The sequence below is a fragment of the Pinus tabuliformis genome, chromosome X (genome assembly GCF_031772625.1).
Source record: "Pinus tabuliformis cultivar Carrire ecotype Pingquan chromosome X, CPIR1, whole genome shotgun sequence".
NCBI classification, from domain to species: domain Eukaryota; kingdom Viridiplantae; phylum Streptophyta; class Pinopsida; order Pinales; family Pinaceae; genus Pinus; species Pinus tabuliformis.
The window spans coordinates 329958508-329986212 of record NC_142308.1 but is presented as its reverse complement, the minus strand read 5'-3'; the positions used below and the strand labels follow the sequence as shown (position 1 = coordinate 329986212).

Below are 27705 nucleotides of genomic sequence, written 5' to 3'. Positions count from 1 at the left end.
GGTCAAGCTGTTAGGCATGAGCCGGAAGATACAATGTAGGTCCAGCGTTAACCGGATATATGGCAGGTTTTTCGGGATCTCGGATGGCACACCTACTTTGAGAGGTTGCAGGGGTTTGACGAAGGCGTTACAGTCGAGTTTGCATTGAATTTGGAAGGGAATTATTCCAGAGTCCGTGGGCTGGACATTCCTGTAACAGAAGAGATTATCTCGACTGTTAGCGGATTGCCGCAAGGAGGGAAGAAATGGTTTGCTCGGAGAACGCCCTTGCCAGAATTTCTAGAATTGTTCTTGCAGGTAGGAGAAATTGTGGTTCAGAGGGGGAGAGGATACAATCGAAGATCTTTGCCGCATCCATGGGCCGAGGTTGCATACTTCGTCATGCGATACATCACTTGTGAAGGTCAGCTTTCCACTCTGTTTAAATATCATCTTAAGCTTCTTGCGTGTCTTCGGTTCCGTAAAGTGCATTCTCTAGATATGCCATTTTTCCTTTGGAACAATCTTCTGTTAATGGCACAGTCTATATGCTAGTCGCGCCAACCATTGTTACTCCTCACAAATCATGGGCTTGTCAAGCTGCTGCTAGTGCATGCCCTGTCACAGACGCCTGTGACTTGGCCACAATTCATTGAATTAGCGGAAGAAGAGCTTGCAGCTATGATGCTAGCAAGGGTCGAGGAAGCACTGTTGGCAGAGGAAGGGTCGAGGAAGAAAACGTTGAGGATACTACTCCTTAGGAACCTGCAGTGGCTTCGGAGCCATTTGGAGGAAATGTGGAGGTACCAGGACCTACAGAAGAAGGCACTGGAGCCGCCCCTCGAATTGTTGAACAAATGGAAGAGATAAGGGTAAAACAGGAACTGGTTGATGAGTTCATTGACGTCAATCCGCCAAACCCAACACCAGTCGCGAGACCGATGGAGGAGGTCATTATTAAACAAGAATTTGTTGAACAATGTGCAAAAAGGAGAGCCCCCATCCAGGACAAGTATCGGTCGTTGTTCAGAGAAAACATGCAATTAAAAATGGAAATTATTAAGTTGAGGAGGCAAGTATTACACTTGCAGAGATGGGCAAGAAAGCAAAAGAGGAACGTCAGTCAAGCTGTCGCGACTCCCAGAGCCGAAACAACTTCATCAGTAGTACCGACGGAAGATAGGCCGACAACCTCAGCAGCCACACAGACTGAGTCATTCCTGCATTTGTTATTGCTTGTTATTACACATTGTTATGTTGTTGATTGAATGCTCAATGCTAGGTAGGGAAATTGTGGCCTACATAGACCTTGCATGGTAGCCTTGAAATAACCAGACGAGCCTCAGGTTGACAATTAATGTGGGAAAAGGGTGAATTCTATAATTCATATCTGAACACCAACACAGTGTCTAGTGCAACTGAATTGATGTATTTAAAAGGCTACTAATAGCCTTGCCCAAAAGCTAAGTCCCGTGGATACATGTGGATACAACAATTTTTTAGAAAATCATGATAAGATACAACTAGAATGCAACAAATACATGCATACATTCATATACCCCCAAAAAATAGCGAATGTGGAAATTTCATAATCATGTTCATGAATAAAATTTGGAAATAAATCCAAAAGTATAATTATCATTAAGAGGCAAATTTTTAAATTCATGGGTAAACTTTTTGCTTGTCGAACATTCAACTATTGTCGTTAACCTTTGAAGGCATCTAGGTAGTCAAACAAACCAATGGCATATAGGCATAGTCCATGTTAGTTTCATGGGTTCTAAAGCAACTTCAATAATTCACATTGGTCTCGCCTATAATAATTAATTTTAGCCCATTGAATTATAGAGCCAAAGGTTATTATAAGTTTGTATGCACATTTCTAAATTTCACAAAAAACAAATTAGTGGAGAGAACAATTTGGAATAATTGATTCATTTCTTTTTGTTTTACTATGGTGAATTGGTAACTCACTGGAGAAATCTAGACAAGGCCCAAGAGTAAACCCAACAGCCCGTAAGCCAAATATACCAAGAATTTATAACTTAGCAACAGTTGAGACTCCACGAGGGTGGGAAAGCCTACTCCTTGAGCCTTATCACAACGAGCCAAAGATGACTTATCGTGGGATTTGAAACCAGGTGGAGGGGATAACATTCCATTGTGCCAAACCACTCAATCATCCCACGAGGAGATAATTCGGACTAATTGATTCATATTCCAAAGAGTTTCAACTATTTCAAGGCAATACGCCATTGACTTTTATGGGTATCAAATTTCAATTAAGGGTGGGTGACAATGCTTTTTAAGAAAGTCATGGAGCAATCTCTCCATGTGCCCCCTAGAGTTTCTTATTCAATGTCACTGATAATTAGTCTAATGTCCAACCCTTCTATTTTCAAATAGAACATTTGGTGCAATTTATATATTATAAACGAGCTAACCCAAGGATGCATTCTTGTGTTTTGGTTCACTGGTTCCTTTTTAACATTGACAAATGTCCTTTAGGGGTGTTGAAGGTGTTGGGGTTGGCCAAACAAATTCCTCTACATTGTAAAGAATTGTCAATTTTGGTTACCTTCTATTAATTAAGTGTATGACTATGGAAATCTATGTTTTGTGGATCACGGTTCTTGAAACTTAGCCCAAGTAGTCAAACAATCTAAGAAAGGGTTTCCACTTCCAATGAAGTGGCGTATTTCACTGACCAATAACTTAAGGCTTCTCAATAGGAAACCAACTTTTCATTGTAAAATGGTCATTCACCACATAATGAAATTGATAATAGAATGTTATTCTCAACTAATACAAGAAAAGAAAATATTATAACTCCTTTGAAAAATTATCAGATAAGTTGTTGCAAATATTACAACTACATCAAAACCATCATCCACCGCATCAAATATTTCCCTAGTGTTAATTGTATGCTTTTTTCTATGCTTACAAAAATTACTTCAATCTCTTATTAGCCCAATTGCAATTCCACTTTAGATTCCAGCAACAATCACAATAGATTTCAGTAACAATCACTTAACATTTACTTTAGATCATTATTGACGATAATTGTAGATAGAACATCATCAACAATATGCACAAGAAGACAAGCCAAGACAATGAACACAGAGATTTAGGATAACGCCAAGGCAAAATTGGTCAACCTAGTCCAGTCAGCAGTCAACACTGGTCAACCTACCCAAAAAACCTCAGAATTTGTGCCAAAAGATGTAGCCTACCCAAGCAGAGAATATTCCACAAAAATTGCAATCAAACAGTGCCAAAATAACCTCGATGAACACTAGTCAAAGTTAGTTGCAGAAAGTCAACGCAAAGAAAACAAAGTTGCCAAGAAACCCTTCGCACGTGTGGAAAGAAGATGTTGCCTCAGGCTGTACGAACCAATCAAAACATGAGAGAGAAGATGTGTGAGTGAGATGCCAAAATGAGGAGGCCATTAGGTGAATTTATAGTGGTAAACGTGGGGTCAAAAGACTTGTTTGTTCACCTAATGGGCCGACTTGAAGAGGGTCAAACATGTGGGGATGAGGCCGACTTGAAAATGAGGTATTTGTAAGAGTGCAAAAATTCTAATTTTCAAGGACAAGGGAGATGACATCAAGGGTGAGCCAAATGTGCAATGAGTCATCAAAGGAGGGGCTTTCAAGAGGGGGAATTAGCCCCTTGTTGCACTATTTAACACTCCCTCTCAACTAGGGATGAATTCCACCTATCAATATCAATCCACTGTTATGCCATCATGTCCATCATGTACCATCGCTGCAACTTGTCTCATATCTGTTGAAGATTGATACCATAAACCAATAAGAAAGGATTGAAAGAGGGTGGGTCACCAGACCCTGCCACCCTCGCCAAAATGATAAAGGCAAGTCCTCATGTCCAAGGGATAGAACCCCTACGAGGCTTGATCCTTAATGATCAAGTTGTTGAACATCATTCATCCTAGTCATAGGGAATACAGTAGTACCTGACGCGTCCATCAGTAATACTAATTAACCCTAACCACCTTTTCCCAACTCATTGGCCAAATGAGAGGTACTTCCTAAGAATCCCAGACTGCAAGTGAATGTATGTTTGGGTATCCACAAGGGAAGGAGAACCACTCACCCTATTCTCATATAACGTACTCCATAGAGGAAGGTGAACCACTCACCCTATGCTCACATGTTAGGGTAAGTACCCTACAGGTGAAGGTGAACCACTCACCCTGTGCTCATATAGCTCCAAGAAGTACCCCAGGCCCCCAGGAGCTCCCAGAGCTCAATGTCCAACTCAAGCAGGACTGTCATGGGAGGGTCTTTCGACAACTCCAAGTCTCTCTCTGAAGGCTAAGAACTTGGCCTTCCCTAAGGGCTCCATGAGGATGTTAGCAACCTGTTCATCTGTCCTGATGTGTTAAAGCCTTGTTGTTCCCTGTTGTACCATATCCTAGATAAAGTGGTACCTAATATCAATATGTTTGGATCGCTCATGGAACACGAGATTCTCTGAAAGGTGAATCCCACTTTGGTTATCGCAATAAATGACAATGGTATCTAGGACATGCTCAAATAGCTCATTGAAGAGCTTTCTCAACCAAATGGCTTCACAACAGCAATACTAGCTGCAATATATTTAGTCTCAGTAGTGCTTATTAGTGCAACAGATTTCTGTTTCCGTCTCATCCGTGAAATAGAAACAAATCCCAAAGAGAAACAACACCCAGATGTGCTTTTTCTATCCACCACATTGCCAGCCCAGTCAACATCAGTATATCCATGTAGTCTTAGATTTCCAATAGTGTACCTCAGTCCATGGTTGATAGTACCATGAAGATATCTCAAAAGATTCTTAGCAGCAACACAATGTATATGATGAGGCTCAACCATAAATTGACTTAATGTATTAACAACAAAGCATATGTTTGGTCATGTGTTCACCAAGAACATCAATGCTCCCACAAGTTGTCTATATTCAGTAGGATTTGCCAAATTCGGACCAATAGCACTTCCACATAGTTTCTTGAAATTTAGTTCCATCGATGTAGTTATTGACTTGCATTCCACCATGCCACATCTTTCTAACAGCTCCACAACAAATTTTCCTTGAGAAAGGAAATTTCACCTAGCTTTTGCCAGACTTCCAAGCCTAGGAAGTAATGCATCAATCCTAGGTCCTTCATCTCAAATTCAAAAGTCAACTCCCTCCTACATTGATAAATGAGAGGGTTTGCACCAGTCAGAAATATATCATCGACATACAAGACCAAAATAAGTGGCAAGTCTTTTTCAACCTTGATTCGCAGCAACTGCAATGATGGATCATATAGTGGTGTACCGAGCAACTAGTGCAAATATCTTATCATAGTCAACTCCTTCTTTTGAGAAAAGCCACGAACCTTGCCTTTTATTTTTTAGCACTTCCATCGGCTCTATGCCTAATCTTGTAGATCCATTTTGAAGTGACCACGGACTTGTCCTTGGGTCTAGGCACCACTTCCCAGACATTGTTCTTCATGATTGACTCATATTCCTCAACCATAGCATCTTTCCATACTTGGTGCTTTGCAGCTGCTTCGAAGGTGCAAGGTTCAGTTTGAATAATAGTACTCATGGAGGCCAAGTATCCTTGATACCTAGTGGGCTTCTTACTTTCCCAAAATGCTCCTCTTGGAGCAACATGATTTTCATCATCTTGAAGTGTATCTTGGAGCCATAATGGTCTTTTCTTTAAGGTAGAAGGATCACAAGGAGGTGGATAAGAGGATCCATCTGTTGGAAAATCAAAGCAATTATATTAGGGTTTGATTCTCCTTTCCTGATATTACTTGTGAGTGTGTTGCCATCTTTTACTTCTTTATTATCTTACCTTTCTCTAACAACTACCATATTATGTGTGTATGAAGATCACAAAAAAAGAGACACAAGATGTAGGCACTATGCTTCACCCTAGACAAAGACCAAACCTTCCCTCCACACCAAGTTAGCCTCCCAGATCTTTGACCTCCTTTCCAGCAACTTCAACTAGGCAGCAACTTCCAGCATCAGGCAACTTTCGGCATCAATGAAACTTGGAAGACTTCGATCTCCCAAACTAGGGCACGAAACACAGAAAGAGAGGCACCAAAAGTTCAATTTTCTTCTTCTCCTTAGACTTCCACAAATTCGCACTTCCTTCAACTTCCTTAGACCCACTTCATCCTACTTCGCACTTCTCCAATTTCTCTTGAGATCTCGAACTTGCTTGAGATGAGATGCTCCAAATGACTTCGACTTGCTTCTATTAATATGTTACCCACCACTCCGTGGATGATGTCCCCAGGAGAAAATTTTCTCCATGATAAGCCTCAGCCGGCAGCGAGCAGCCCCTTACAGCCTCCTACTAGCTCATTGTGCCATTTCTCTGCCACCTGAGCCAGCCATCTGGTCCCTCACCCACCTATATTGATCGTATGTTTGAAGGTGGGCCTCCCGAATCTAAAGGTATGTCTTGTCATTTGGTAATTGAGTATTGGGTTTACTTAACATGGATACTTATAGGTATGGATTGATGGGGGGATTTGGTGGAAAGAGTGGGCTTAGTTTGTACTCTTGTCCCCTTGGTCTCTTTTGGTTGTTCCTTGGATCTTAGTCCCGTAGGATCTCCTTTATTGGCCATCTGGTTCTATGGTGGTACTACTTGGGAAACCCTAACTTTGGGTGTGTGGTACCACTCCTTTACCCGCACATACTACTCCCTTTCCACTCATTATACCCCCATTCATCATTTCTCCCACTTGGGTCTGCATAGGGCTAGCCTCCCTATCCCCTTTGCCCCCACCTTGGGTCAAGACTAGAATGATGCCCCGGAGGTTGAAGCAACTAAAAAAAGAAGAAAAAGCATAATTGGTCACATTTAACAAGAAATTGTACCACAAAATGCAAAAGATGGTTGGGACAAAAATAATTAGCACGTGGGCAAAAGCCGACACATGAGCTCTACCCCATCCATGGCCATCACCCTAGTTCCATAGGCCCTATATGAGCCTCCTCAATCATTCAAGAACCCATGATTGTCCCAACCCCTGGAGGTCAGTGAGCCACCCTACCTCAAAAGCGGTAATCACTGCTATATTATACACATCAGGTTTTGTCCTTTGAGCCCTGAGCAATTAATTAAGGAAAATTCATAAAATGCAAAAGGCATGTAAAGAAGGGTGGAAAGATCAATGTCGGGGCACCTCATGTACCATGATTGCTCCCTCCTATACATTATATACCCAGGTGTGGACTTGGCCTTATCTAGCTACCCCTATGCCCATTTATGTGACCTAGGCTACCCCTCTCATTCCCTATTCCATCTCACCTATTTGTCACTTGCCACCCCCATTAGAAGGGTGCACCTTAGACATACTATCCCCTCTAAGGATTGAAACAACCTAATAAGGTACTTGGCTAACCCCCTTTGGATTTTGGAGACACTAACACATGCCAAAACCCACTACAGAAGGGCATCCCATTATGAAGTGCCCACTTTGTTATCCATGGTTTGTAAGCTCCTTTACTTGATTATTCCAATGACTGATTGTACTAGAAGCCTAGGGGACACATTAGATCTTATGCAAGATTGCAGGTGGTCTCCATTTGGGTTTGGCTTCCCTATATGGGATCCTGACCCTCAGAGGTCCACACTGGCACATGTAGGGTGTGCATAGAAAGCCATGGGCCTCCACAGCAACAGACAACACTCCACAGATCTTCATGGATATTTAGAGACTACTAGCGATCCCCTTTTCAGACGAGGGTGACATGATTGGTACAATATGCCTAGTAGGCCCCCACAGGAACCCCACACTCTTGGCAAGTGTCCCAACACTTGTATGATGTCATGGCAGCATTCATTCCACCATATGAACGATTGTAGAGGATCTACAAACATCTCTGATTCATATGGAGACCCATGAGGTCATTGATGTGCCCTCAGACCCACTGAAAGCACCATAGGTCTACTAATTGGAGAACAAGGGGCCACCCCCTTGTCCATCATATTCCGAGGAATTTATTCCTCAAAATGGCACTTCAGGATGTTATTAAGCCTTTGGAGGGCCCTACGACATGCATACATCATTATTTGGCCACCTGTGAGGCTTGTTTTTACATTATGAGCTAGTATGGTGTGCATGTCACAATTAGGGGTTATTATTTGCACATTATTTTATCATTAGGGCCCATAGGCTAATTCAAACTCCTTAGTACGCTATATATTGATGTTAGATAAATTCATTTGTATCATCACTTAACTTGGGATCTCTTTAATCATAGAGAACTTTGTATTTTTTCCTTGGGGGATATTTTTAGGAGATGGATGAATTTTGACATATGGATTTGGGCTATTTATCCTTTCTTGGAGCTTTGTCTTGTGAATGAAATGTTGGTTGGATATACTCTATAACATTGTAAGTGAATTTTGATGTTATTATTCCTATTGTTGCATACTGCTAAAATTAAACCTAGTTGTTGTGTGATTGAAATGTGGAATTGAGCATGTTTTAGCTAATTTAATGTATTGGCCAATGTTATATGAATGAAATGTCCTAGAGATTATTTGTGTCGATAAGCTTGCATCGTTTGCTTTGAAGTATAAATGCTTGAAGGTCACTTTTCTTTTCTTTCTCTCAATATTGGATAAAGTTGACTTCCTGGGCCTCCTTGATTAAGAAACCAAGTTCTTACTCATCATCATCCTTGAATCCATATCCCCATGTGAATTAGGCACTAATCCTTTAAAAGGGTGGTCATCCCCTTCAACTTTTCACATTTTTCCCCAAGTCTAGCACCATTAGGTCACCTAGGGCATCAATTTCCCTGGAATTGATCCAAGGAAAAACTTCAATCTCCTAGAGGCTACTGCGCTGGTGGGTCCGCTTCCTCCCCTCCAAATTTGAGGCAATTCTTACGGTGGAATCTCCAAGAATCCCAAGCCCCAGCTCTAGGACCGAATTTTGCCTAGGCATCCCTAAGGCTACACTTCAATAGGATCAATTCAACCTTTTGAAGCAAGTATTCTTGTTTGGTACTTTCCCCTCACCTTGTCCAGGGTGGGAACATCATCGGTTACTACATTCCATCCCCGAACTTGGGTTGGGTCCACTTGGCCCCATGTCGTCCCACTTCTCAATAAAAATTATTTGTCAAGGACCATTTGGGAATTTATAAGCCTATCCTTTCTCCCTCAACCCTCCAATCCTCACCCCTTATCCCTGGTGGATCAAGTCCCTTGCTTAAATAGCAAGCAAGCTCCATTCTTCACTCCATCCTTGGGAAAGGGTATTTAGGGTCACTTCTCACCTATCCACTGACATATAATTTACAAGTCATCCCTACACTACCAAGACTCCTCCCATGAGTGAAAGTTCGTTAAGAGCAAGGAGACTTAGCTGTGGTGACAATGGGCTAAGCCTCCACCATTGCCCTCAACCTAGCAGTTGCCCTCTTAGGAACCCCTTTAGGTCCCCTGCTGGTTTGAGTGGTAACAGGCTCCAAGTGAGGTTGAAATAGTGTCCTTAGGCTGACTTGATCTCTTCTAGGCCGACTTGATGTGGAGGATACATAAATTATATTTCACTCAATAGCAAACCTTTTTACATGATTCAAAAGCCCAGGAAAGGTCTCTTTGAATATACAATGACTCTATAAACTCAATATTAATCCTAGGAGTCCACAATGGGGACTTTGACTAAGGACCAACCATGTCAGAATGGACCAATTGAAGAATATCATATGTCTTGCTCTCACTAGAATGGAATGGTCCCTTTGTATGTTTTCCATCTGCACAACCTTGACAAACTCCTTCACGATTCATATGAAACTTGGGCATCCCTGTAACCATCTTCCTTACGCCAGGGAAGGATTTGTAATGTAAGTGTGCAAATATTCAGTGCCATAGCTCACATTGAATAGAGGTGTCATTTGCTAAAGCTCCCAAAGGCCTTCCACCAACTTGATAAAGACCATCAACCCTAAACCCAAGAGTAAAAGCATCTTTAAAGTTCTTATTCCATGTGCATACCATTTTATCAATGAATGCTACCTTGAAACCTTTCTCTTCCATCACAGAAATAGACACCAAATTCTTTTTCAAATCAGGCACATACAAAACATCTTGAAGATGTATAGTTTGACCATAGTTCAAGTGAAGAGTAACAATTCCTATCTCTTTCACTGGGTAGGTGGCATTATCTCCAATAATAATATTTAGATTAGTCACCCTCTCAACTAAATTTCAAAGAACCTCCTTATATACAGTGAAATGTCTTTAGGCTCCACTATCAATTAACCAATGATCCAAGGTGTCCAGAGGAGAGGCAGTAAACAAAGCAAAAATGAGATAATATTCATCTTGTTTTTCAACAACATTATTTTCATCATACCTGGCATTTCTTGTCCTCTTGGGAGGTCGATTATTTCCTTCTCGAGCAGCAGGAGCATTTATTTTTCCTTTGTTGTTAGACCTGTTGTTTCTTTCTTTGTTGTTAGGCTTGTTGTTTCTTTCATTGTTGTTGTTGTTGTCCCTTGGAGGAATTTTCTTGTTAGGACATTCTCTAGCATAGTGGCCAAACTTGTTGCAATTGTAGCATCTTCCTTTGCCTTTTCCTTTGAATCCCTTCTTAGATCCTTGACCCTGCTTTCTTGAATTAGATGGACCAGCATCATTCCTCCTTTTAGCATGAGTAGAGAAGGCAGTAGGTTCACTTCCATTGAAAGACTTATCTCTCTCCATCATCCTTATTTCCTCTTGAGTGCATCTAGCCAATAGTTCATCAAAACCAGGTATCTTGTCATTATTGAGAATGGTGGTGACAAATGTTTCCCATGGCCTTGAAAGACCTCCAAGAGCAATGAGGATGAGTTCCCTATCAGCGATAACTTCTCCAATAGATAGCAAATCATTCTTTACTTGAGTTATTCTCATGAAGTAGTCTTGTATAGACTCCCCTTTGTCCATCTTGATATCCCTTAACTTATTCTTCAGAAAGAGAATTTGATTTGCATTGTTGACTTTGAAAATACCTATCAACTTATCATACATTTCCTTGGAAGTTCCCAAATTAGAAATACAAGAGATTAAATGCTTTTGAATGGAGTCAACTGAGATTTTCTTAGCTTTGACCTCACATTTTCTATACTTCGTTCTAGCAGCAGCAGGTGCATTTGAAGGAGGCTCCACCACTTTCCCTTGCACATAATCCAACACTTCATGTTCCTCCAAGGTCAAATCAAGGATCATCTTCCAGGCATGATAATCTAATTTGTCGTTGAGCTTATCCTCAGTCTTGAAATAAGAGGTAGCAGCCATCGAGACTTGTCCCTATAGTCCTTGTTCAACAGCAGCAAGTATTCCAACAGTGATTGCTTACATCTTCCTTGGGCTTTGTCTTCACCTTTTCTCTGATACCATGTTAATGTTATGGTATGTTCTATGCTTGCAACAGTTACTTCAATCTCTTATTAGACCAATAGCGATTCCACTTTAGATTCCAATAGCAGTCACAATAGATTTCAGTAACAATCACTTAGCATTTACTTTAGATCATTATTGACAGTAATTGTAGATAGAACATCATCAACAATATGCACAAGAAGACGAGCCAAGACAATGAACATGGAGATTTAGGCTAATGCCAGGGCAAAACCCCACAAGGGGGAAAACACAACCAATCCTTCTTATTGATTAATACTGAATGTTCAGCACAGAGAGAAGATCCAATTTAGTACAATGATAGCCAAAAAAAAAATTGATCCTGCCAAAGTCTGCAATTCTGCAATTGTTAACAGCAAGCAATTTGCCCTAACCCATCAAATCAACAATGGTCAAATACCAGTCAAACAGCCTCCAAAATTCTCGGTCAAGGCAGCAAGGAACTCAGCCTCTAGAACAGGTTAAATTCAACCCAAAATAGTGAAGAAAAACCAGTCAAACTTGGTCAATGTTCTGCGGTTAAAGTCTGCGGTCCAGCCTACGGTCAATGCTGGTCAACCTGCCCAGAAAACCTCGAATTCTGTGCCAAAAGATCCAGCCTGCCCAAACAGAGAATATTCCACAAAAAACGCAGTCAAACAACGCAAAGTCACCTTGGTCAAGGCTGGTCAAAGTTAGCTGCAGAAAGTCAACGCAGAGAAAACAGAGCTGCCAAGAAACCCTTCGCACTTGTCAAGAGAAGATGCTGCCTCAGGCCGTACGAACCAATCAGAACATGAGAGAGATGGGTGAGTGAAATGCCAAAATGGGGAGGCCATTAGGTTAATTTATAGTGGTTAACTTCGGGTCAAAAGAGGTGTCTGTTCACCTAATGGGCCGACTTGAAGAGGGGCAGACACGTCAATATGAGGCCAACTTGAAAATGAGGCACTTGTAGGAGTGCAAAAATTCTGATTTTTGAGGACAAGGGCGATGCCATCAAGGGTGAGCCAAATGTAGTCATCAAAGGAGGGGCTTTCAAGAGGAGGAACTAGCCACTAGTTGCACTCTTTAGCACCTGGACATCACCCATAAATGAAGACATAAATTTTAATCTTCAAAATTCAAAAATAAAATCTCTCTCTCGCGATTAAAAGGGGTTCATTTTAAGAAAGACATAAGAACACATATAATAGCCTATACGGTATTTTAGAATGGTGAAACTTATTTAACAAAAACTATCTCAAAGCAAATGCAGAAAGCTAGAAACTGAGTGTTAATATTAATCATAATGTCAGTAAGAATAGCGCTAACAAAGGAATTCTCCTTTTGGAGGAGAACTAGCTCTAACCTTGAATATTTAACTAAAGAAATAATTCTACACCTTGCAATTGTCAACCATATTGATGTGAACAATTACTACCGGTTGAAGAAAAACCTTTGATGAATATGGATGTCTAGAACCAACCAACCATGAACCTTACCAATGGTATATCTGCTATGCCAAGGTTTTACAAGTCGGTAGCATGGTATCCTTTTAGGACATTTCATAAATTAGCAAGATCAAAATAAACTCGCTTTCCCCAGTGGTTAAAACCAGGCCATTGTAATGAAAGACATAAGAACACATATAGTAGGTTATTTTAGAATGATGCAATTTCAATGTAGCAATCTCTATGCAATTGTAGAAACTAGACATTTGTGCTAATCATAATGTTAGGAAGATTAGCTCTAATAAAAATGTTGTCCTTTTGGAGGAACATATGCATGAACCTTGAAAACTCTAATCACAGAAATATCAGATTTGCAATTTTTTTATTAAAAAAAGTTATATCTTTAGACAAATTTTTGAAGAACCTGGAAGCTTATCACCCACTAAATTTAAGTGGACACTCACAGGCATTCCCAATTTTATACTTGCAAGTGGATAGCATGGTAGGTTTCTAGGACAACTCATAAAATAACAAATCCAGATATTTTGTACTTTACTATAAGAGAGTTAAAAAGCAACAAGAATATCTCATGGCTGCTAACAAGATAATAGTTTGCTAGAGGCATTGTGGAGGGACACACTGTTGTGATCTTTTATCACAATTGCAGCGATACATTAACCCTTGTTTGTAGTATAACCATAGTTAAACTATGATTTAGAATAGGGCATGTTTATTGGTTTGCTAATTTTGTAAGCCAATTATATCCAGATTAAATGTGCAGTAATTGGGTCATGCAATTCGAGAGTCATATAAGTACACATCAAAGTACATATAATTCAAGATATTTATATATTGAAGATTTAGATTTGAAATCTCAATGGGAAGAGAGACCACCTAGACCATTTGTATCTTTGATAACCCTGCATTTCTTATGTTTTCATATAGTTTTATTTTATTGTATCATTCACATTTGTAACTTGCTTTTATAGGAAGGATCCAAAGGAGCCACTAGACTGTGTTTTTCCATGCTAGCTAATCCTTCCCAAATTTGAAGCATCTTAGCCAATGTTATCAAAACCAAACCAGTTGACTCCAAAATACGGAACCAGATCAGAGCCAAAACAAATGAGACCAAAAAGCCGGTCAAATAAAAAATACATTAATATTCAAATTTTGATTAAAAAAACAACACACATATATATTCATGGGCATCCTACATATGAACCCAAACCATTAGAAAAAAATATTCAATGTTTCTTACACACACAGATATATTGCAAGCGTACATATAAGTTATAACCAAAATATCCTTGTGTGCAATCCGTTATCCATCTCTAAATCAAAAACACATTAACAAAGAGACTCTAGATAGCCTCTAGCATCCAAAAAAAAATCATGCTACAACAATACCTGCATATCATCAAAATCATTTCCTATATTGGGATCCTTGTCATCATATCACCCTCTAAGCAATAAAATAAGATTGAAAAATCTTAGCATGTCAAATCAAGAGTTTGTTTGAGTGATGGGTACATTTTGACACGGGAGCTGATAAAGGAGTTCAACAATCAATGGCACAAACATCAAGGTACATAGAGGGCTTGGTTCTTTTGCTTAAATGCTAGTTCCATAACCTCATACACAACAGAATCCAATGTAAACATTGCAATCCCCACAATCCTAAAATCCTAAAAATTGTTAATCCTATTGGATTTTGGGTGGTATATAAAATTCTACTTTCTCCATATGAAATCCATTGAGGTTGGAACCACTCTCAAACATTTCGAAACAATTATGGTAATGCCAAAATTTTTAAGTAAAATTACTTTAAGAATTTAACATTACCATTACTTATTTAGCATTAGTAGTCCCCTAGGGTTGAATATTATGTTTCCCCGCTCATAGATTGTTAAAAAAAACAAAAGAGAGAGTGTTCGAAGGGTCCTTGGTTGCATTGTACGAAACTGGTCGGTTCAGTGAAAAATGGCCAATTCGATAGAACCAACCTTTTCCAATTTTGTGCTATTGGTCCAACCGGTTTAGGCATCAAAACGATCGGACCGGACAATTCCACCATTATGGATAGCACTAATCTTAGCAATTATAGCATCAGTGCCATGTTGGAAACAAAAAAAAGGCATTATGGTTTTGATAACTAGTACCTACTTCTAAAAATCAAAACAAGGACAACTTAAATCATTCCTTTTAACTTTTGTTGTGGGATCACCAAAGTTGGGTCCAATAACAAACTCCATTAACTAATGGCAACAGGGGTAGTCTAAGCATACTACAATTGGACCTTTTATGGCCATATTTTTCCAACCATTTTTGCCAAAATCCAGCTAAAAATTTAGAAGAATTGGAGATAACAAGCATTGAGATTGCACAATCCAAAATTCCAAATGCAATAGGGGTTTTTGAGGACGCTGAATCTATTTATGCATTCAAAAATGCAATTTCAGCAATGAAAAATTACAATTTAACCAGGAATTATATAGCTGGATTCCAATGATGATTGCCAGAAAAAGTCCAAATTATATAACTTTCATACTTCTCCATCGCAACATAATCCAAAAGCTGAAAACAAGCTTTCAAATGACAATATGCTTGTCAAAGTCGGGCTAATCAAAGAATCTATTTTAGCTTTATCAAAATGTTTCTTACATTGGAAATGCCTCTCACCTACATTCTTGAGTGTGGCACCATTAAATTAGCCACTATTTGACCTATGGAGAAGTGTTGGCAATCCCAACCTATGCAGTAACTCTTCTTGAACCTCCAGGTATACTAAAAACGTCTACCATCATGCAACTTTGTATAAGCACTTGGATTAAAGGCCAAGTCTCCACTCTCTAATCAGATTGAAAAAGTAGGAAACTTCAACCATCAAAATGCACATGAAATGACAATATGCTTGTCAAAGTTAGGCTAATCAATGAATCTATTTTAGATTTATCAAAATGGTTCTTACATTGGAAATGCCTCTCACCTACATTCTTGAATGTGGCACCATTAAATTAGCCACTATTTGACCTATGGAATGGTGTTGGCAATCCCAACCCGTGCAGTAACTCTTCTTGAACCTCCAGGTATACTAGAAATGTCTACCATCATGCAACTTTCTATATCCACTTGGATTAAAGGCCAAGTCTCCACTCCCTAATCAGATTGAAAAGTAGGAAACTCCAACCATCCAAATGCACAGGAAATGACAATATGCTTGTCAAAGTTAGGCTAATAAAAGAATCTATTTTAGATTTATCAAAATGTTTCTTACATTGAAAATGCCTCACCCCTACATTCTTGAATGTGGCACCATTAAATTAGCCACTATTTGACCTATGGAATGGTGTTGGCAATCCCAACCCGTGCAGCAACTCTTCTTGAACCTCCAGGTATACTAAAAACGTCTACCATCATGCAACTTTCTATAACCACTTGGATTAAAGGCCAAGTCTCCACTCTCTAATCAGATTGAAAAGTAGGGAACTTCGACCATCAAAATGCACAGCAATGCATACCCTAGCTAAAAGTTCATATATTTGTGGCTTTAAATGAAAAGGTGATAATTTCTTAGTTTGCGACTAAGTCTTCCTTGCATTGCACATCTTATTGTATCATGTCATACACAAGAAATACACATACAAAAATCTAGTAATCTAAGTGACAAAGCACATACTCATATACCGCCAGACCAGAATCATCGACCACACAGGAGATCAACATGCATAAAAAAGCAGATACAAAGCAAAACCAACCTGATCAACATAAATAACCCACACTCACAATTATATTAAGCTGAAACATATCTCCCTGCTTATTAGGCACCTAAATTCTTGCAATGACTTGGGAAGCCTCCAAATAGGAAACAATGCAACTCAACCTCAAGAACAAAATCATGAATCTGATGATGAAATATGTTGATGTGGAATTGGCATGGGTTATCTGCATAACTTCCTTAAATATTAGTCAATTGGGTTTATCTTGGGTGTCTTAGAGAAATGATTGTTATCCTCCACATCCAGGTTCAATCCCCAAAATGACATGATGATCATTGTTGTAATGGCTTTGATGAGCATTGTTGTAATGGCTTTGAGCATTGTTGTTGAGTCTGAGTAGTCCCTTGAGAACAGAAACATGTATTTTCCTCATATAGAATATAAAGATATTTCTCATGGGTTAAAAATATTAAAAAATTAAAAAATCCTTCAATATCCAATCAAATTAATAAAGCCTTTAACCATATGCCAGAGTTTGAAGAACAAAATGCAATTACAAATAGATGTTCCAGATAAGACAAAAAAACATACTCTGAACAGATTCAAGTTTCGAGAAGATTTGTTTGTATTGACTAGTAAAATTACTCTGTAATGTGTGCTTCAAGGAATATCAATTTATTTCATTAAAAACAATTTATCAGGCAGTCGTAAAGTTGCGGATCAAATAAACACAGAATCTGCAACATGAGAATATCATGAATTTATATATATGTTACTAAATTAAAGGCACCTATAGTAAGTACTTGCCTGCCGCAACAATGTCAGAAGATCTCCTCCCACACAATACTCAAGAACAAGCCATAGATGAGCGGAAGTCTCGTACCTAAAAAATACAACTGAATTAAGCATGAATATCAAACGACTACTAAACATGAACTATTCCTTCTTTTCTTGGAAACTCAGAAAAGAACTAAAAAAAGCATCCCAATAAATTATGAATCACAAAATTCAGTATCAAGGTAAAACCTCAATATTTCAATTTTCTCCTCATGGGAGACATATTGGCTAATGAAAGTTCGGAATAACAGCAAATGTTTACCTGAAGAGACTAAAAGGACAAAATATTAAAAAAGGCACATAGAAGGTGAAATCCATCAGAAGACTAATCATGTTCAACTTACCATGCATAAAACTTGAGGACATTTGGATGATCCAGAGAGTGAAGAGTCCGCACCTACATGTCAATCAAAGTTTAATGAAATCAAACTTGAAATGAAATTAATGGATAGCTATACTAGTTTACACACTGCAGCTTTGAATACACAAGATTCAGGAAACGAAGATGTTTATCAACCATGACAACTTGACTATATCATTTAGTCTTTGGTTCATCTCTATCAACAGATTTATGCCAGGCCATCTGATTTTAGTTTTTGAAAACAAATTACATCATAAAAAGGTATCTTTAGTAAGAGTGAGCTTGTATATTTCTGCACTAAACTCCAAATTTCTTTCAAGTACATTAGTGTAAAGCAGGCATTTGTCTCACTATCTCAACTACCAAATATGGGGCATTTTCTAAAAGGAAACTTATTTTTCTCAATTTATCAGCTGGGATGATTTCTGCAGAAAAAAATAATGCTCGCTAATTTGATTTGAAATCCACAGTGTTAGGCAAGCTAAATTCCTTGTGAACTTAAAAAATATTTTTGTTAATTTACTTTATTTACTTTGAGCAGATGATGCTATTACTTGTTTTAGCCTACACAAATGTTTAAAATAATTTGTTACCAGATAATGTTCCACTCTAATGTTTCGAGCCTAGAATCCATTTGGCATTCATTAATAGTCAACTATGAAAATAACATCCAGTAAACCATTTAGTCAGGCTACGAGGCAATATCAAAATACATTAATAAGTCAATAATGCAACACAACTCCAATAAATCAGCATAAATCCATCTTAACTCCAAACTTATCAAGTACTTAGAGGAATCAAATCCCTCAATGAGCTGGTGCAAGGCCAAAGCTAGCCACAGGGCTGCAATCCAAATCTCAGAGCAAACATCAAAATAACTGGAAGCACACACAGCACATAGTAGTGATATCTTTCATTTCTCTTATCTTTGGATTTATATCAAACGATCCAGGACATAATCCTGGATGTAAAGAATAGTGACAAAAAGTATCTAGGTTATTGGGTCTTTTCCGTTCTGTTGAACAATTCGGGGTTAAAAATTTTCAGGATCAATAGTAGTTCAACACAACTTCCAGTGACCACCTAATAAAAGTGGGAAATAATACAAGCATGAAATTTCACTTAAATAAATACAAGTGAAAGTCAATTTTCCTATATTCTCATAGTCATAGAAATGTAAACGAAATATCCTAGAGATTCTAGAATATAGTGAGTTAAATTTGTTCTAATCTTAGTCATACACCTCATTATCGAGATAAGGTGGTTGATAAAATTAAGGAGGTTGGTTGCTAAAATTTGGGAAATCAGTAGCTATGATTGAGCAGATTAGTAATCTCTCTCAAAGCATAAATAAGACAAGATGAGGTGTGTCGCAACACATTTTTTTACACCAGGAAGAACTGATCATGAGAGACCAATTGAATAGATTCCGAGCATTGGAAAGGAGCCAAGGTAGAGAAGCAAGCCAAAGCAGGCAGATTCTCAGATATGCAATAGGCAGATTTATCTCAAAAGTGCAGATCTGGTTTTTGTGTAAACTGTACAGCTGTTAGTTTGACACAATGTTGCAGGAACCATCCCCTCCCTCGCACCAGACCCTAGAACCTTGCAAAATCATTGCCAAAGCACCCCTGGAACCATGCTTCCAAAAAGCAAAACCAAGCTTCAGGCTCAATTTGCGCAGTTTATGGAAATTTGGAACCATCATGTGCCAAACCGTGCTCCCAAGTGTTGAATCATGCATCCTGGATGCTCCCTAGACACTCCCTAGACGCTTCCTAGATGCTCCCTAATGGTAATTTAATTTAAAAGTAGCATTCTCCTTTATCTTACATTTTCATCCTTTTACTTCAATTTTTAACATTATCATAATTGTTTCAGGATGTGTGAGAGTGGTTCCAACCTCATCGGATTTCATATGGAGAAAATAGAATTGCATATCCCATTCAAAATTCAGCAGACTTAATAGTTTTTAGGATTTCACGATCAATGGCATTGCAGCATTTCATTAGGTTCTATCACGTGTGGGGTATTTGATTGGGGTTTAATCAGGAACACCAATTCCTATATGTCACCCTAGTGCTGGTGGTGTTGATTTTTGAACTCCTTTGTCATGACCATAGCAAAAATGTATCATTCAATCAAATCGAAACCATTGATCAGGGATGTTAAGTTTTTTTTACCAAATTTTATGGCTTGAGTTAAGCAGTTTTATCAAAATTGGGCGGTGTTGACTTATGTCCTTAGAGAATCAAGGTAGAGACAAAGCCTAGACAAAGAAGAAAAGGATGAAGGATGATACTAGTGATGAGGATCCTAAAATAAGTGATGGTGGAACATTGTTTATCAAGGAGTGGAACATGCATCGCGGTGCTACCCCACAGCTACAACATTTGGCAACATGGGTGCTTCCATAATTGGTGAACATTTCTTCTATAGAGCAGTGTTTTGCAACTAGCTTAGTTTATTGTATTGGACCTTTTGGTCTTCATATTTCGATGTGTAGATGTCCTATTTTCTAAGCATATCTATTTGGTCATGTAATCGTTGATAGTTGCTAGCTAACCTTTTTTATCCAAAAGTGAATGACATACTTTCTATTATATGATTTAAAAATTTGTATGTTTGTTTGTAATTGATAGAATCTAGAGTCTAGATGGTTCATGCTTGAATAATTGATCATTAAATTACTATGGATGCCATTTCTATCTTGATTTATTTACAAATATGCATGTTTTCATATATTCTGCAACAAATTTGGTATTTTGGATGTTTTTTTAAAATGAAACACTTCGTTTCCAAGGATTTTCTAAAAATGACACTTCTGACCCTTTGCTTCTAAAAAACACGCTTGCTTTGTGTAACATTGCTTTGATAGTCAGTGAAGGTTTCCCTATAAGTTTGGAATATTTAAGTGAAAAGTTGATTTGAGGGTGTAATTATTGTTATATCATGTTTATGCTTCCATTTTTCATTTTTCGCTATATGTGTGATTGTTGCAAGTTCAAAAATATTTATTTTTGTGATTAAATAAGTTCAAATCTGATTTATTTAATTAAGAGAAACATAGAACAATGGTCATCTAGGGTTTTAAAATCTACATGGTATCAGAGCAAGGTCTCTAACTGAGATCCTCAAAGGTTTATGACAATATATCCAGATTCCACTATCAAAACCAAGGACCAAAAGTTAGAGGGTTTCAATATTGTTGCTCAAAGGATTAAGCACTTTTGCAAGCAAAATTTATTACTATTTTATTTTCAGATTTACGAGTTTGTGCAACAAACTCAATGATGGCATCAACAAGCCTCAAATTTGAGGACATATTGGATGGTGCCTCCAACTCTTGCCTTGGAAAGTCAAGGTAACATGATATTGGAAGAAAATAATCTCTGAGACATCGTCAAGGATGTTGTGCCTCCACCTACAGATCCTCAACGATCGGTAGCACATAAGAAGAAGAAAATGAAAAGCAAATGGTCTTGGATGTTGTGAAGGATCACCTAATTCCTCACATATTTAAGAAGACAATGGCAAAGGAGATGGTTGATGCCCTAATTAGCCTCTACCAGAGTGAGAACATTACTAGAAAGATGATATTGCCAAAGAAACTCAAATTCATAAAGGTGACCAAATCAAGCACCATTACCAGTTACCTAATGAAAATCGTGCATATATGTAATCAACTTGCAGCAGTTGGGCATAAGGTTACACATACAGAGTTGGTGAACATAGCACTAAATGGATTCCCAACTTCATCGGAACCGTTTGTCAAACGTATTTGTGCTTGGGAGAACCTTCCTAGCTATAAATTGTGGCAAGATTATATCTAAGAGAAAATTTGGATGGGATCACATGCCATCATGAAGGAAAGTGACGAAAACCTATCTATAATTGGTCAACCAAAAAGGTAAAGGACCCATCAAGGGTAATGGAAAGAGTGAGGAGTCATCCACACGACTAGGGAAGAACGACTTAAGTAAATCAAGTGCTTCATCTGTCCTAAGTTCGATCATTTGGCATCACAATGTCTGGAGAAGGGCAAGAAGAAGCGACAACAAAAGCAAGTAGCAACTTCTACAAAAGCTCAAATGAATGATTTTGTTTTCAAGTTTGAGAAATACTTCTTAATTGTATCTTGCGTCTCCACCAGTACGATTCCAAGGAATGTTTGGTACGTGGATAGTGGAGCATCTAGGCATACAACATCTACCCAAGAGTGATGATGCCAAATTCCTGATAACAGTAGTTGGTACTATTACTACAAAATGTAGCCAACCTAGTGCAAAGCCCCACTAGGTCAATCTAGATCTTATGGCAACAAGACATCGACCACCACTATCACCTCGATGAACTTTCTCAAGTTGTTTAGTGGTGAATTAAATCCCACAAGGTAGGCTTCTCTATATAGATCACCTAAAGGATATTCAACAAGAAGGGTTTAAGGTGATGCAAAGTCTAATGATTGGGATAAGGTACTGGCAAAGCCAAGAAGGCTAAGATACTCTTTACTAGGGTTCAAGTACTCTATTCTTAGACCTCTTAAATAGATTAATGAACTATTATAAGTTAGGGTTTGAGAGATCTTAAATGATATGGCTTGCAATGTCATATAACAGCTAGAATAAATAGCCTTCCAATGATGGATCAATCAAAGAACAAGGCTATCAATTAGGCATGCAAGGCTTAGGGTATGCCAGTGAGTTTGTATGGCAAAAATGATAGAAAAAAAAATGATAAAAAAATGATGTCAACCCTAATTGTAGGGTTGTATTATGCAATTAATGCTAGATTTTTAATTTTTCAATTTATTAAATGCAATCCCTATTAAAAGGGCAATAACGCATCAAGTAAAATTACTGTATAGCACAATTTCATGAAAAACCCTAACCCTAACCCTAACCCTAGATACCTACAAATTAGAGAGAGGGAGAAAATATGTATAAATAAAAATTGATCAACACCTACTAGACTAGTGCCTTGATCTCATTGAGCAATAGAAGTTTTTAGGGCAAATTCTATGAAAATGGCCTTGATGAAGAGGGTGAGAGAGCAAGAGTCTCTTCTTACAAACCCTAATGACTTCCTTAAATGAAAGATTTTAAGTTCAAGAAATGCACATACCATAGTTCTCTTGAAGGATTCAAGGAAAACACTTTTGCATAACATGAAAAATTAAGATATCAAGATAAATATTGCAATTTTTAATAAGGCACATATAGAAACCCCAATTCATAAGACAGCATGCAAAAATGGAAGATAAACATTAAACTTACAAACATTCCACAAGAATCTCTTCAATCAATCCCAAATAAGTCTCCTCATGCAAAATTCCTCCTCAAAAGACAATTCATTCCATAAAGCTACATTGAGTCCAAGGAAGAAAGACAACAATAGCTAGTGTGTACTTTCATAGAAGGAGAAGTGTGATGAATGACGGATAAGTGAGTGAGACTCCCCATGAGGGAAACCAAATCTCACTTCACAAATTTTACAAGCAAAAGCCCTAAAACAGGTTTACTTGGGCATTCAATTAGGCCAAAGGTCACAAGTGAACCTTGACATAGCTTTAAACCATAACAAAATGCCAAAAAAAACAACACTTGTGGGAAAAAGTGATCTCCACCCTAACGTCAATCCACATGTTGATATGATTCGTCCTTTGAAATACCAGTGAATAGATCCCATGATCCCATCATATGTCGAGAAGCACAACTATCCATAAACCAAGCACCCTTGGCTGCAATGCCAAAAAAACAAGATACCAATGAGAACTCCTTCTCAAACTTGGTGGCAAAATTACTAACATGTGTGTTTGCCAAGGTTGCAACTTGTTGTACCTTTCCCTTTCCTTTCTTCTTATTCAGACAATGACCTACATAATGGCCAATCTTGTGACACGTGTTGACCACTCTGTGTCAACTACCTTATAGCAATACACATTTTCGCAAAGGAATTCCATCATGCTCGAGCATTCAAATCATCTTGGATTCATCAGTCGACAATTTGTCAAAGTTGTAAATCCATTCTACAAGTTTATAATGTAAATGATCTTAGTAAGATCATAATGTATATAACAACCTAGGTAAGACTATTATTTTGATGACAATTTTCATCCTAGGAGGTTTTTCGTCTCACCAACTCATTTGTGTTTCTAAACACAAATGATTGACAGAGTTTTCCCCTCCAGCCTCACCCCAAAGCTAGAGTGGATTTTGTCGTCAAGATTTTAGGTAAGTCCTAGTGTTCTAGTCGAATCTTCTGTAAAGTGATTTAGGAATAATTTTCACTAATTAGCTAAATTATTTTATTGCAAATCACTTGGTCTACTAGATCAAATTTGAGTCACAGAATTGGGTAAATAATTGAGGGTCTATAACGAGTGGGTGTACCCCCTTAATGGGTTAAATGTAGTTATCTTATGTAAATAATATTTTAGCTGTGATGCTAAAATATTAGAGGGTTGGAAAAAAATAACTAATCCCCTCATGTGTCAATTAATTAAATTTTTTGGCAAAAATAAATTAAAAATCCTAAGCCAGAAATTTAATTAATTTGAGTCAAAATTAAGTCTTAGGAAAAATAAATTCTCCAAATAAAAAAAATTGTGGGTTCTAGAGAAATTAATTTTTAGAGGTCCCCCCACCAAGAGAATATTGAAAATTTCAATAAATGTTGGACCCTTGGGCCTTAGTGGTTAAGTCAAAGTCAATTTTTTGAGGAAATTAATTCAAAATAATTAATTTTGAATTAATTAAAAATCAATAAAATGAAAATTTAAATTTCCCCAAAAAATAAATAATTTCAACAGTGATGATCTAAGTCACCGGACTCGTCCTAAACCCCCTACGAATCCCGAATCCAGCGAATCCGACACGATTCAATCCGGATTCGTGTCCAAATCATATGACACGTCGTGTCTTTTTCCGACACGTCAAATCCGAGGTCGTGTCACGCTTTTCAAAAGCATGTCGCGATTTTGGGAAACGTACACATGGTAATGTTAAATTCTTAAAGTAAAAGTGACATTCTCCTTAATCTTCATTTTCATCCTTTTACTTAAATTTTTAACATTACCATGAAATGACTCAGGATGTTTGAGAGTGGTTCCGGCCTCATTGGATTTCATATGGAGAATGTAGAATTTTAGATTTCATTCAAAATCCAGCAGACTTATCAGTTTTTCAGGATTTTACGATTGGGGGATTGCAATGTTTCCATTGAATTTTGTCATGTATTAGGGTATGGAACTCGTATTTAATCAATAGCACCAATCCCTCTATGTACCTTGATGTTAGTGACATTGGTTGTCGAACTCCTCTATCATGACCCCCCTAAAAATGTACGCATCACTCAAACAAAATCTTGACTTGACATGTTATGCTTGTTCTATCTTATGGTAATGCTTAAAGGGTGATATTAATGACAAAGATCCCTATATAGATACAGAGGTAATGACAAAGATACCTCTGGATATTAATGCTTAGAGGGTGATATTAGTGACAAAGATCCTGATTTTCCAACAAGACTAAAAAATTAGACATTTCTCGTGGTTGCAAGAGGGCCAAGCATAATAAATAGATAATAGATTGACATGTATTTGAATTTTGTATGTACTATGCATGCTAATAGCTATAGATGAAGATCTATGTTTGAAATCAATAAATTATTAAATTTGTATCATTAATTAAAATTTGTGTAAGAAATATGATAATATCTAATTTTTAATATATATATATATATATAAAAGAATATATAACGTGTCCTATTTTGGGGGGTCAGCGTGTCCGAATCCGACACCACGAATCTCGAATCCTACGTGTCCCGAATCCCCGTGTCAGGTGACTTAGGTGATGATTAAAAGATAATAAACTCTTTATTAACAATCGAGATTACTTTGATAGGGATCAAGCCAACTAACCATTTGGAAAATTTATCTATAAGTTAGAAGTCATTTGTCTCACAAAGGATCTGATTATTGAATCGTGTACTAGCTTTTGAAGCTCTCTTGCAATCTTTTTCTAGAATAGTAACAGTGCAAAGTCTTTGGGTTTTATTGATGCCAGTGTTCCTCTCCGATATTTTATGGTAACATTGTTTTTAATATTCTGTTGATCTTATTTTATAAGTTGTTAGTTAATATCTCTTGTGGAATAACATATTGCACAGGTATCTTGCATAGGTTGTTGGCTTTAAAGTAGCTTTATAACTTAATTTGATTAGTAGGTATCTCTAATCTTTGAAGATTTAATCACTATTTTATATCTTTACTGATTTGACAGCTTAAATCTTAAGTGTGCAGAAAACAATCGTATTCATAAATTGAGCATTTGGGTAAGTCCTCCATTGGACCAACCGACTCCCGAGACATAAGATCTAGAGAGCCCTCCTCACTAAAATCCTAAGATTATCTAACAATTTTTTTCTTGCAAGGATTTTATGGGCTAGTACCTAAATTAAGAATTTTATTTATCTTTAATAAATTGTGCTAAATAGTTAGATCTGGTTAGAAAAAGCATAAATTTACAAAACTGATAGCAGAGTCGGCCTCATACTCTTCAAATCTGATAGATCTGTAATTTATTTGTATAGATTTGACATTTGTATAATATAATCTCGAATTTCTAACATCTGGGTTTGGGTTCTTAATTTAATTTTTGTATATATGTGGGATCTATGGTTTCATTTTTAATGTGTGCAAGCACAGATTTGAAGTTTGTCAAGGAGATCTCTTGGTTTTGAGGCAGATCTAGGCCCTGGAGGGCGAGATCTCGCCTCAAACTTTTGCGCGCTTAGGTCATTCATTTAAAGTTTTGGATCTGGGGTTTTTCACAGAAAATTCGAGAGGGATTGAAGACAACATATCTCAATTCGGAATAAGAATTTTTGGGTAAAAATAATTCAAAATAGAAATTAAATTTAAAATATATATATATATATATATTTGTTTGTTTGGGCTTGGGACAACCCTTAGCTCCCTTGGCATAGTCCCTCACCTCTACTCATCTCCTTAAACCCTTCCTTGGCACCTCCTTCTCCTGTCAGGAGCTCCTCGGCTCAACCTTGGTCATGGCCTCTATTCCCTATTGTCGTTGGCTCTTTTCCTTGCTGACAGCCTTGTCTACGGCATCTTTCCTCCATTCCTCTCCTTTCGCTGCCCAATAGCCTTCCTCTACCTTCCATTGTCACTCCTCCACCCCGCATCCCCTTTCCTTACCCTTCTGCGGCCCTAACCCTCGTCCCTTTTCCTTCTCATCCCAGCCTCTATTTCGCAGCTTCTTCTCAGCCTTTGGTGGCTCTATTTGTTGCCCCTTCTGGCTACCGCTACCCCTACCATATCCCTGCCTGCATTAAATTCGTGGCTGCCACTCTCTGCCATGTGTTACCGTCCTCGGCACCCCTCCGCTTGGCTACAAGCCCTTCTTTGCTTGTCGTGAAGCCCTCTGCCTGCGATAGCCCATTTACCTTGCCTCACTGCTCAGCTCTCCCTTGCTCAACTCTCCATTCCATCTCCTCTCACCTAGCTACCCGCAGCCCTCACTCAATCCCTCACTGCCTCTGGTAGCCTCTCCTCTCAGCCTCACCATAAGCTTTACCTTCTCCTCTTCCATGCTATCCCTCTTGCCCACATTTTCTTCATCATTTAGCCATCTTCCTTCACGCTGCAAAATTCCAAAAAAAAATCCCAAGTTAAAGAGGATTTTGTTATTTGAAATTGAGATTGAAATGGGCTATGGGTAAGTATTGTATCTTCAAATTGCTCAACACTAGAAGAACAGTGGGGGCAAGAAGCTTCAAGGGCTAGTTCATCTTCTAAACTCTTACTTTTTTACTAAATAGAAATCGAATACATCAAATACAATCACCGAGGATAGAAGGTTTGCAAATTTGAGTTCTCTCTCCTAAATTTTTTGAAGACTGATCACGAAAATTGATTTCATCATAA

At 38.0% G+C, this 27705-nt stretch overlaps 1 protein-coding gene across 1 annotated transcript in view; it reads right to left on the bottom strand.

Moving 5' to 3' along the window:
- LOC149139794 (serine/threonine-protein kinase RUNKEL-like) overlaps positions 1 to 27705 on the bottom strand; it is a 73536-nt gene that overhangs the window by 16398 nt on the left and 29433 nt on the right. Inside the window, exons 3-4 of the mRNA XM_089448978.1 lie at positions 17743 to 17795; positions 17369 to 17444 (exon numbers count right to left, since the gene is read on the bottom strand). Coding sequence (XP_089305104.1) covers positions 17369 to 17444; positions 17743 to 17795 — 129 coding nt within the window. The remainder of the gene's footprint in view (positions 1 to 17368; positions 17445 to 17742; positions 17796 to 27705) is intronic.